The following is a 12,288-nucleotide window of genomic DNA, read 5'->3' as shown; positions in this document are numbered from 1 at the left end:
TTTTCCTGTTCTTCTGCCACTTAGAACTGCTGTAAGTTGTTGTAAATGTTTGTAGAAACCATTGTATTTTGAAACAGTTGCTTGAAAACTGCGTGAACAGTCTGACATAGAAACCAAATTGAAGTATTTCAGCCAAAACTTCTGAGGAGCAGGAGAAGGGTACTCTTAAATAATCATTTAATTTTACTTAATGGATATTAAAACATTAACTTGTGAACTTTTTAACTTCAGGCAAAACCCGTAATAACTTGGATTTGATTGCAGAAACAGAGAACTAAGGTTATTAGTAGAAATTGTATCAATTTTGGAACATTAAAAAAGGTCTATACGCTGTATTAAACATAAAAGCACCGTGCACATATATCATATTCTATAGGAATACCTCTACAAGTCTGGTTTACGTAAGTGATTTATCTGTGTCTAAAAGACATGCTTTTTATTTCCTGCCACTGATCTTCACTGGCCTTCTTCATATTTTCTTTTTCTTGCTGAATTAAGTCTCTCCAAATTCAGGAATTTCTCAATTTCTTCTATTTGGTTTTGTATAATGGAGTTATGAATAGAACATCTGTCCTCATCTCTGAGTGCACTTTCACTTCTTGCTGGAATTACAGTCATGTGAGAAGACTTCTGCTCGTGCTGTAAAGCAGTAAATCCTTCTTTCACCTGACGAAAAACAAACTTAGCAGTTAATAATCCAGTGAAATTCAGGTACAAAGGTTCAAATTGTTGCATTTTGCTGAGCTTTAAGCAAGGAAACGTGAACTGAAAGTCAGTTGGAAAAAATACGTTCAATTTGAAGTGCTTGCTTCAGCTTTAATTTAGAAAACTTGATAATGACAAATATACTTTTATAAACCAAACCTTAACGTAAAACTTAATACAGAAGAGTATGATTTAAAAAAAAAAAGACAACCTTGTACTAGAATGCAGATTAGCAAAATAAATAGTTTAATTAAACAGCTTAATGTTGTAATTGACACTTCTATTGCTGTGCAAACGTTTGATTAACAAAACCCAAAATCATGAGGTTTATAGAGTTAACTCCCTCTGTTTCGCTGTATAGATTAGAAAGCAAATATCATTAACTAATGCAAGGTCTGGAATAGGTTGGGTTTTTATGTTAAAGATCTTTTGTTCTTTGAATAGTTTTAATTACTATTTGACAGATACTTCATATCTATCCAAATCAAACACATATGGCAAGACAGTAGGGAAACAGTTTTTTGCTTGAATGGCGAGTTCTCCACTCGTCATCCAACATTGTGTGGCTCTCGCAGCGGCCAGCATGCAGCACCAGCCACCTGCCTGAGCACAGGTGCACCACAAAGCCATGTTGCACAGAGCCAGTGTTGCAGCGGTTCTTGGGGATCTGTAACGTGACATCTACTTTGGTGGCATGCTAGGGTAATACTCACAGGGATCGCAAGATGAGGTCTTCCCCCTCTGCTCAATTATTTTTTAATATTAGGCAACTGTGCCCCAACCAACTGTAAGCCACAAAGTCTTTATCAGGCCTGCCTTTATTTTAGCACATGAATTTTGTGCAAAAAACTTTCCTTCCCTAGTGCACAAGCATTTCTTGAAGTTTGAAATATGAACAATAAACTTCATGCAAATTGTTCACTTAGCCTATTGCATCTGTAACAACATTACTGCCATGCAGCTGAAGATGCTGATACTTCAGGTCAATAATGACTGTAATCTCCATTTCAATGAGGAATTAACTTCTTCATTTGAGCAATAAAATTTTCAACCTGTTAATTCTAGTGGCCGTATACATACACTCTCCCATGCTCTTTCCCAAGGCCTCAGAAAGAAACAGATACTTCATTGCAAGCCACTAGTCAAAATCTCTATGGAATAGCACATGGGGCTGCATCTGTCCTGTACTAATAATTCAAGAGAAAAACTTCCACTTAGGTCTTCCACACGTGGAAGTGAAATTTTCCAGTGAAATAAAGCCATGGCATGTTACTTGGATTTTACTGAAGACAACAAGCGTTTAGACCTCTTTGGAGAAGCAATTGCAGTTAGATAATATATATAGCATTTTAATACAGTTCTGTGACGGTTTAGAATAAAGCTTTAAAAAAAAATCTCAGCTGTCAAACTAAAAGGCCTCAGCATTTTCACAATAAAATACAAGTAAAATGTGTCTTACTGCCAGCATAAGTGAGTAATGACTAATAAATGAGTAATATGGCAACCTGTGAGACACATATGCATAAACATTCATTGCTGAGTAGTACGACTGCACGGTTAGGGACTTGTGTTTAAACTGAGCTGAGGATGCTTATTCATCCTTATCTTGGTACTCAGGCATGTACAGACTAATGTTTAAAACAGTTCCTCATATTTTTACTAGAATTTTAAGTGCACCTGTAGCATTTCTTTTTAATTTTTATCACTTTTTAGAGTACTGTACTTTGGTTGAATGAGATTACGCAAATTGTAGAAGGCATAAGTCGGCTCTAGTTATAATGATACATGTTAGTCAAAACAAATAAACCAAGCAGCAAAAAAGACTGCTGAGCCTATTTTTAATCTCCCAACAGCTTTTTCTTATCGGTCATAAAAATGACAAATTTGAGGACAGAAGGTATTAGAATGACACAAACACAGAAGGGAGGGAGTGGTCTGCAATATCCCAGGCTGAGATTTCATAGATTAAGTATTTGGAAAATAATCTAAGGTCAAACCAGCAAGGCACTCTGTTCTTGTCCATCTCAGGCTTTTACTTAGCCAGCACGTGAGGAGCGTTAGATTGGAGGTGACAAAGTAGATACAACCACAATCAGATAATGAAATACAGCTTTGTATTAGCTGCAGATGAGGTATTTTAGTTCACTCAATTCCTGGCTCCACCTCAGCGAGAAAAAGCAAGAGAGACACCACTATGTTTGGTGAAAAATCCACCTTACAGTCATTCCCAAGTAGAGTCATGTTAGGAAAGCTGAGTAATTTAAAACATCAGTCTTTACTTCTGAATTTCAGAGAATGTGAATGCTAATGGCATTGAGAGCCAATAAGTCTGCTGAAGTCAGCCAACTTTGTCACTTTGAAAACACTATACACCTTGACCTCAAACCTCATCCAAAGAAGACAGCCATAACTACCTGAGAAATACCTCTAGAACCTCTTCTAAAAAGGAAGGTCAACTGCGGTTGTAAATTATTGTATCACTTTTGAATGATATGTTTAGCATTAGGCCAAATCCTAATAGAGCAGTTACAGCTCTTCAAGCTCCACAGTCTAACTAGGTCTAAAAATGCAGTATGAGCCATTGCTAGTGCCATCCTGAAGTTGTCTTGCAGGGGAACAATAGGTTTCTTTTTAATCCTCTGCTTTACACATGTTTGTGTAATGTCATCCTACTAAATAATAAGATAACTCTAAATACGGCATCACATAACTGCAGCATAGAATAAATGGATAGGCTCTAATTCATAGCTATGCTCAATTTTTAGTCTTTCACAGATTCTTTTAAATAACATGTTTCTATCAAGTAATAAAGGCAACAACGTTTTTATACTTTTAGATGCTACTTTTTTTTCTTTTTTTTTTTTTTTAACTCCTACTTTTACTGTAGGTGATGATTTTTATTAGGGTACACAATGAACTACCCTCTTCCTCCCCTCCCAAACAGACTGGTTAGCATCTGTTTGATTCATATGCTGTGACTTTTTCCTGCTGCTTTCTATCAAACTTAATTGTGAAAAATGGTGCCTTGTTGCCCTTTTGATATTATTTTGGAGATTGACTCAGTCTTAAAGTATCCAGATGTGTACAGTTGTACAAATATCTGTGGAATTAGCTCACTGAGGTCTGGTCCGCAATATTTTTAATTGACTTACATGTTCTGTGGGAAAAGAAGAATCATAAAAAGTCTTTGCTATAGCATTCCATTCTTCACTAGAGTCTCCCTGGGGGTCTCGGTGGATACTAGAGGTATTCAAAGTGTCGGCAGCTCTGTTAAAACTGCTAGAACCTGATTGACAAAAAGGAAATGGTAACAACTGCAATTTAGTCTCTAGGCACTAATTGTAAAGTAACTAAACTTCTGGTTTACCTCTGATCTTAAAAAATTAAATAATTTTGTTTTAAATCACTGAATCTCTGTTGTAGGCTCTTCCCTCTTCATTTTTTTCTTTCACATACTTCTGCATCTATTTTGTCTCTAAAGATGAGGTATGTTTCTACTCTAATTAAAAATGTTTTATATCATTTTCACATAATAAGTTAATGACAAATTAAAATTGTGATTTTTAGAAAATGTGTATTCTGAATATGCTAACAATATATTTTTTTCAAACAGTATTACTTTAAGACTCACCTTCTGGAATGGTAATAAAATACATAATTACTAACATCCTGACATCGTATTCCAGGGTGACTTGTAATAAAAAAGACATTCTAAATTCAAAGGTTTTTAGACAAACAAAGAACATTTTAAATAAGGAATCTTTTTGTAAATGGCTATACCTAGTATTTCAGGAAATCCTACTAAAGGTAGGAAGGGCAAATAAGTAGATTAATCATAGCAGAGTATAAGGCTCCAGTTCTGCAGTGGCTTTATGCACTGCCAGTAGACTTCCTTGAAACCAATAGCAAGTTCCTTGCAAGATCAAAACATAAACGTACTTTCACAATTACTCATAATGCAAACAGTAGCTGTTGTATCACTACACAGATGCCTGTCGATCACTGCTACAATAGTAAAGTCTTTGTTTTGCTATGAAAATACATGTTACCTCATGGTTATGTAGCAGTTAATTAAGAACACTGTCATTTTCTCTTGGGAGGGAAAGGAAAACGGTTTTGAGTTTTTTCTTTTTTAAGAGTTTGCCAAGAAGATCTTTCCCGTTACTAGTTCATTCCTCCATTTACTGATGTGGAGTGGCTGCTCTCTGGGAACCAGTTGTATAAATAGTAAATTGAATTGTGGTTAGGCAGTAAAAGGAATTCCCTCAGATGATAGGCTTACTAAACTCTTTCACCAATGCTCTTCGCCTCTAGGTCTCCCATATGGCTAAACTGCTTCTGCTTCAGTAAGTAAAAAAACCCCAAACTTTAGGGGCACCATGGATTCCACTCCCAGTTTGCCATTTAGAACAGTATCTCAAAACAAAACAAAACACAACCACAATAAATCTTGGCGGTTGCAGTGCTGAGTACCACAACAACTAACTCTTAGGTGCCCTGACAGTAAGGTTCTCTAGTCGCCAAAAGAAGTGCAGGATTCAGAGAGGTCAGCAAGCTGAAATAGGGACCTATCTAAATTAGGCAGTATGATGAGAGCGAGAGGCACATCTGGGACTCAGACCAAGATCCTCACTGTGAAGTTTTGCTAGAATTCAAGAGGTCTGGTGACTGTAATGGTCACTAGGCAACTCATTTGGGGAATTAGCGTTATATTAAAATTCCTACCAACTCCTTTGGATGAACCTCTCAGAGTCACTTCTTGGAATTATGGTGCTTTGCATACAGAAAGCTTTCTGACAAGAAACCGAGGAGAAACACATGGAAGAACTTCAGATAGTGCTGTCTGTTCTTACAGAAAAGATACATGCAGAACATCACATAACTATGCATTCATTTTCTTGAAACAGGTATCAAAATTCACATTATTAAAAGAAATAATGTACCATCTGAACTCAGGATGCTGCTACCTTGCTACCACCACTATTGTTTTAGGGACAAAGACTTTTCTGAAACTGAAAAATTGTGCGTCTGTATACAAATATACATAGGCAAGAGACCGAGTACAGAAATGAAATTAGCTATAAACCTAAATTCATAACACCAAAACAATATAAAGAAACCAGACTGCTGGTTTTCTGTCTCACTGCCACTGGCTGCAAAACTAAGGGATGGGAGCCCATTCGGCTCTTTGTATGTTCAAAGGGCAAAGCTCAAAACGCTACATCGACAAAACCTCAAATAAATACAAACACTCCATATTGTGGATCTAGCTCTTTTGAAAAACATCTAAGCACCCAAAGCTCCATTTTTCTACAAAAGCAGGGGCTTTCATTTCTTCCAGAGCCTAAGAGATCATCTGCTTTTTTAAGCTTACAGCATGCATTAAGAATAGAATCCGCATGCAAGCTTTATTTTGAGAAAGGAAGGCACCACTTATACTATCTTTTACTCTGTCCAGTTACTGAAGTAGAGGAACACCTGTAAATGTATTGGAGTCAGTTTACTGTGGAAATAGAAATGACACTTTTATTATTTTGGTAAAAGATTGAGTTTAGAAATGGCACTTTTACTAAATAAATATAGAGGTAATCTAGCAGCTAATTTTATTGCAAAACAAATCCAAAATACAGTTTTTCCACATTTCAGTAATAATTTAGAAACACATGGAATAAAGTTAGTATTTACTGTTTTGCATATACAAAATATTGCTCAGCAAATAATCACCAAGTGCCAACAGTAGGAGATGAAAAAGCTCCTTGAGCACTCTTAACAGCTAGGTGTGTTTTCCAGAGCTTCAAAGAATATAAACTTCTCCTTTCACACATTCAACACATTCAGGTGGTTTTAAGCATCCATCTGAATTAAAGATGTACAGTAAAATAAAAAAGTAAACTTCCTCTAAGCCCCATTCAAAGAAGCATCTACTGGTTCAAAAACTACCCTAATTTTTATGCAAAACGAATATCTTTTCAGAGATATGCAGAACCCTGATAGGGTATGCTCTACATTAGGGTTAGAAATGCCTTTAAAATTCAGTTTGTCATTGCACTACTTTTCTTTCACAAAGGGAAATATGAGAAAAAATGTATTTAATCAGATAATTGGGCAAACAAAAGGTGTTTAATTGCATTTATACTATAAATTAACAGAGAAATCTAGTCTTTCCAATTTTTTTTTTTTTGCCATATAACTAAAATGTCAGGTTTACATTTTTCTAATGCTACACTAAACTTAGATGCAGAAATTTCACGTTTTGATAATTTTTCTAAGTATATTCAGTACATGCTTCAAAACGGAAATGCTTATTTTTCTTACCTAGTCCTGTTTCTCTTCTGTCAACATTTTCACTGAGATTTTGACACTGTGTTTTTGAAATAACCTTTGTGTTTTCCACTAGGCATGGTAGTTTCTCTTTCAAGAGGGAAGGTTCCTTGGAAGCTGAAGTCCATGTAGCTTGACCTCTCATTTGATTTACTCTTGAACAAGAACTGAGGTCTAAAAAATTTAAGTATACTGGAGTTTTCTCAGCTTTTTTATCTGAGGTTGAAAGATCAAAGGATGACCTTCCACTTATGTTTACTAAATTTCCAGATGTTCTCATGGGTAAAGAGCATGATTCTTTCAGGTGACCCTCAGCAAACTTCCTTCCTGGAACTGTACTATTCTGTGAGTCTTTTTTCTCTTTTAACAATGTGTTATTTGTTGAATTATTAATCTCCAGGGAATGTCCACTTCTGATGGAGTGTATCTGAATATCATAATTAACGTTTTTACATGGAATTAGTTCGTCTGTGCTAATTCTATCTGTCGGGGTTTTTTTATTAATAATTATTTCAAGACCATCAGCCTTTACTGAAGATACGGCTTCAGCGTTCAAAGTACATGTATTTGTATCATTCCCTGTTTGTTCAGTACTGTCTTGTTCGGGTTGGTTGCTGTGCACGTCATCCACATTTATTCCTCTTTCTATTTTTGGGGGGCATAAATTGAAAATACCTGAGAGAGACATATTATCACTGTGTTCTTTTGTGGCATCATCACCGCTTGCATTATCACAATAAACAGTTGGTAGATTTTGAGCATCAGTTGCTGGAAGACCAGTACTCCTCAGGGCACTATTTTTGTTTATGTTTCTGGCATTGTCATCGTAATTTCTGTCTTCAGCATCTACATGTGTCTGTTTAAAAGGAAGTTTATCTCTATGTAAACCACTCAGATTTAACAGGTTTTTTTCTGTTTTATGTAATCCATTACCTACATAATTGTCACTGTCCAGCAAGCTACATTCCTGGTATTCTGCTTGAGAATTTTCTTTAGTATAAGATAGGATGCCAAAACTTAATTCCTTAGTTTGATGATTATCTGTACTTCTCTCACACAGAGCATTCTTCTCAGTGCAAAGCACCGCTTCAGACTCAGTTTTGGGTGCTTCAGGTGTAAGGACACTTTCGTTGTGTTGTACGGTATTTGATTTTTTATCTGCCTTAGTACAAATTGATTCATCTGTAGTATTGCACAATTCTTGCTTGCTAGAGTCGGTCTCCTGACTTGCATTTTTCTTGTAGACACCTACAGTGTCAGTACTGTCTAAAACCACTTTTCTTGTTTGTGTGTGGCATGCTGCCAATGGCTCAGTGCTGTCCTGTAGCTTTTGTTCTAAATTTGCATTGTTTTCCTCCAGTAACATTCTATGTGTTGCTCCTAGATTTTCTGCTTCTTTGCACTCAGTGGCATGTATTTCCGAGGTCTGTCCTTGGGTAATTAAATCAGTATCTGTGCAGAGGGTATTCCTGGGAGAAGCCTCCCTTTGCTTTTCTTCATAAGGGCTAGCAACATTAATTTCATCCTTAAAACTGTTTTCAAGAACTTGTAAGTCTGTTAGAATAAGTGTGTTCTCTAGTTAGTGATAGATAACCCAGAGGTTAAGTACTGCTTTATTTTTTTATTTTACTGCTTTTATTTTTAAAATTTCCAAAGAGATAGACTCAAGATTAGTATCGATACTGATTTTTCTTATCTTGCATTACACCACAAGTCTATCAAAAAGTTACTGAAGATAAGTATTGTATTATGGTAACTTGCAAAATATTTATAAGCTGTTCAAACAGAAAATATATTAACATTCTGTAGATTTTAGATATGGCTTATAGTTGAAATATTTACCAACAGATATCTGTCAGCATTATTATTGAAAGGGGTCTTCATTATGAAATTATAACACATACTTAATCAACCATGTGTGTTCTACATAAAGTTTAAGCCACTGGTTACTACTGCAACTGTATTTGTCTTTTTTTTTTTAAAAAAATGTCATTTTCAGCTAAATGGAAAACAAAACCAAACAAAACTGTTTAAGGGACTATGTTCATACCAAAAGGAATATGCTGTGACTTGATGACAGTGGGCTAGTGAGGAATAACAAGCATTTCAATATCACACTCTTTCTGCCTTTTTTCATTGTTTTATGGGAAAGGGAAAGTCCTTGGTTTTGCTTCCAAACACTTCTATACACATTATAGTTCTTCCTAACCCCTATTCACTTCTTGAACTGGCATGCAGAAAGAGTATTGCAACAGCTTGAGGCATTACAGCACACAGATCTTACTTAATGTCCCAGGGCAGCCACTAGAAGTACTGTGCTTTCATTCAGAGCTTTGTGAATTTATCATAGATTAGCACTACTGACACCAAGAATTTTGCTGTTGTTAGTACAAAAACATTTAATTCTGGATTCAGGCATTCTCTTGTCATATACTGTATCTGTAAACATTTATCCTTTCTTCAACAATACTACTCATCTCTATTATCTCAACAATACTACTTATCTCTATTATCCATGTAACGTCATTACTTTGTTCTGTCTGTAATTCCTTAATGCTTAAAGAGTAGTCCATTGTGTTTTTTACTTCAGCTTCTTCTTCATGTCCAAAATTACAGTCTTTTCTTATTATAGATTGCATACACCCATTTTCTTTCTGAATAGCCAGTACTTGACTGTCTTTTGAGCGTTCTTGACCACTCTAGTGTAAGAAGGGACAAAAGATTGTACATATTTTAATAAGTCACTACAGCCACTGGTTAGATTTAAAGTTCAGGACTTAGGTTTAAAATTATTTTTACAATTCTGATGGAAACCAAAGACCATTCACCTGAAGTATACAAAGTTAAAGAAAATGGAGGAAAAAAGCAGACTAATACCCTAGAAGAGTAGGAAAAAAATTAGGTCCTGCTATATTGCAGTCCACAGAGAAAAGTTATACAGATTGACAGAATTTCTCAGAGGAAGGAATTTGTGTTGTACATGTGCTGACTGGATGACTCCCTCTGGCTGCTGGCTAAATCAGTGCCCTGCTCAGCAAATACAGGCGGAAAAAAACCTGCGTGATTTCTAATTACACTCAAACACATGTGCATACACACACATATTAACACTATTTTTTTGTAACCAACCACCTAGGATTTTTAACTTCATCTCATAGGCAAATAAAGCTTATGAATTTACAGCTCTTTGGCAGCTGAAGGCCGCAGCACGTGCTGACTCTTGCCCTAAAGATAGGATATAAAAGCAGGTGGATGTGGGAGGGGTAATGCTTAGTCCATGAAAGATGTGAGAAAAAGCTGAAGATACTTGGATGACTGGAGGTGTTGCAAAAGGAAGGCTGGGATGGGGGAGGGAGTTACAAGTGCTGTGCTTGGGCATCGGATGTGTGGGGAGGACAGAGTATACTGCAAAATGGAGGCAGGCGCATAGACAACAATGGTAAAAAATAGGATTATTGCAATGGTGGCATAGTAGATGATGTAGAATACAAATCTGCAGGAAACAGTTTTCTACAGGTCACAGAAACATCCTGATGCTCCGAGCTTTGCTAATTTGGGGGAGGGAGGAGTCATGGTGAATGGAGGAGGGTCCTAAAAATAGTTTTCCTCTGCCAAATACTCCACCTTCAATTTGAAGTTTCAATTGAAATTTCTTTCTCTTTTCCTCATGTTTTATTATCATCTTCCCTGTCATTCTGATATGGAAATTGTAAACACTACATTCTTTTTTGTTTTCTAAGTTTTTAATTAGTTAATTTTGCTTCTTGGCTATATACAGCCTTGGCATCACATTTTCAAGCTTTTCAAACACAAATATGAAAAATTTCCTTTTCCTTTCATGAAAGCTGTAATTCTTTTATAAACCCTTGCTCCTAGGAGCTGTTTCTTTAGACAGAAGTACCAAACAACACAATATAACTGTGCATGTTACTCTTTTGTACAGTTATAAAACAGCTAGTACAGTGGAACGTACCACATTTGTTGGTATGGGCTGAACTGCTGAATGCATCTGAAACAAACATGAAAAAGTGTTCTTACAAAGGGAGAAAGGTTACATGATTCCTTTCCAGATTTTCTGATGAGTTGAATAAACCTAGTTTCCATTAACTTCAAATGGCTGTTCAGCCCTTCAAAAACAGGTCCAAGATGCATAAACTAAAATTCCTACATATCAAAACAATCAAAACTGGATTTTAATTTTTTCCCTGTGATTTAGTAAAATCTAAGCGATACAAATATACCTAAGATGACCTTTCCCTCAATAGAATATTTCATACTATGAAATTCAAAATCTTTTCAAAACCTTTTCAAAACCAGATCTCCTTGTACATATACACACACAATAAGAAATCACAATAACCCATTGCTAGGTGTAGCCCTATTCTCTAATGGTACACAGCTGTATTACAAATTATATTAAACTAAATGTGAAGCATGGTAAACTTAAACTAAATTGCAATTTGAGTCTGTAATGAGGTCTGACATTGTACCTTTCTTTTAAAAAAGGCCTTTGTTTAATTACTATTCCACAGGTGATCAGTGTGAAGAAGTTTACATATATTCTAAATTTCATGCCCCACAAATAATCACAGGGATTTCAGATTGCACCAGGTGTAAAAATAAATATATGCATATTTCCTTGCAACACTTGGAGCCAATCTTAGACAAGATCTAAATCATAGCCAACACCTTGCCTTTTTATGTTTTACTAGACACTGACTCATTACTGATACAGATGAAATTCCACAAATTAGAATAATCAATATGATCTGCTGCAGCTCCTGTAATTTCCTGGCAGTGTTCCACTGGAGATTTGACTCAGCCTAACCTGCCTAGCTTTTGAAGTCTTATGATCATACAACACAAAGTGGTATGGCAATTTGCTAGAAGATAGTGTAAGATACATATTTAGAAGACATCTCAGACTTTTTTTTGCATTTATGAGCATCTGCTTTAAGTTTATCTACTTTCAAACACATAGGGTTATCTTAGTAAGCACAAATACTGTTTATCATAAACGACTGATTGTGTGCGTTGATTCTGCATCCTAAACATAATTCATATTTCATTTTCATTCAAAGAAACAATGATTTTTAAAAGTTACACAATTTGCATTATACGTTATAGAACTGATACAGCTTTGGCACGATGAGTACTCATTTCAAGTCTAACTTCCATTGCATTATTAAATATACACCAGCAGATATGTGTGTGTATATATTCATATATGTGTGTATACGTATGTTTGTGAGCTATAAACAT

At 35.7% G+C, this 12,288-nt stretch overlaps 1 protein-coding gene across 1 annotated transcript in view; it reads right to left on the bottom strand.

The window, feature by feature from the left end:
• Positions 1-214: 214 nt before the first annotated feature.
• The window catches only part of CCDC73 (coiled-coil domain containing 73), a 62,812-nt gene continuing 50,738 nt past the window's right edge, over positions 215-12,288 (bottom strand). The window contains exons 14-18 of the mRNA XM_075163248.1: positions 11,000-11,035; positions 9,557-9,725; positions 7,021-8,580; positions 3,858-3,991; positions 215-666 (exon numbers count right to left, since the gene is read on the bottom strand). Of these exons, the coding sequence (XP_075019349.1) occupies positions 457-666; positions 3,858-3,991; positions 7,021-8,580; positions 9,557-9,725; positions 11,000-11,035 (2,109 nt within the window). The 3' untranslated portion in view covers positions 215-456. The remainder of the gene's footprint in view (positions 667-3,857; positions 3,992-7,020; positions 8,581-9,556; positions 9,726-10,999; positions 11,036-12,288) is intronic.

This window comes from Calonectris borealis, chromosome 14 (assembly GCF_964195595.1).
Source record: "Calonectris borealis chromosome 14, bCalBor7.hap1.2, whole genome shotgun sequence".
Taxonomy (NCBI): domain Eukaryota; kingdom Metazoa; phylum Chordata; class Aves; order Procellariiformes; family Procellariidae; genus Calonectris; species Calonectris borealis.
Note: the sequence above shows the minus strand (reverse complement) of the source record. Positions and strands in the feature narration are given on the sequence as shown.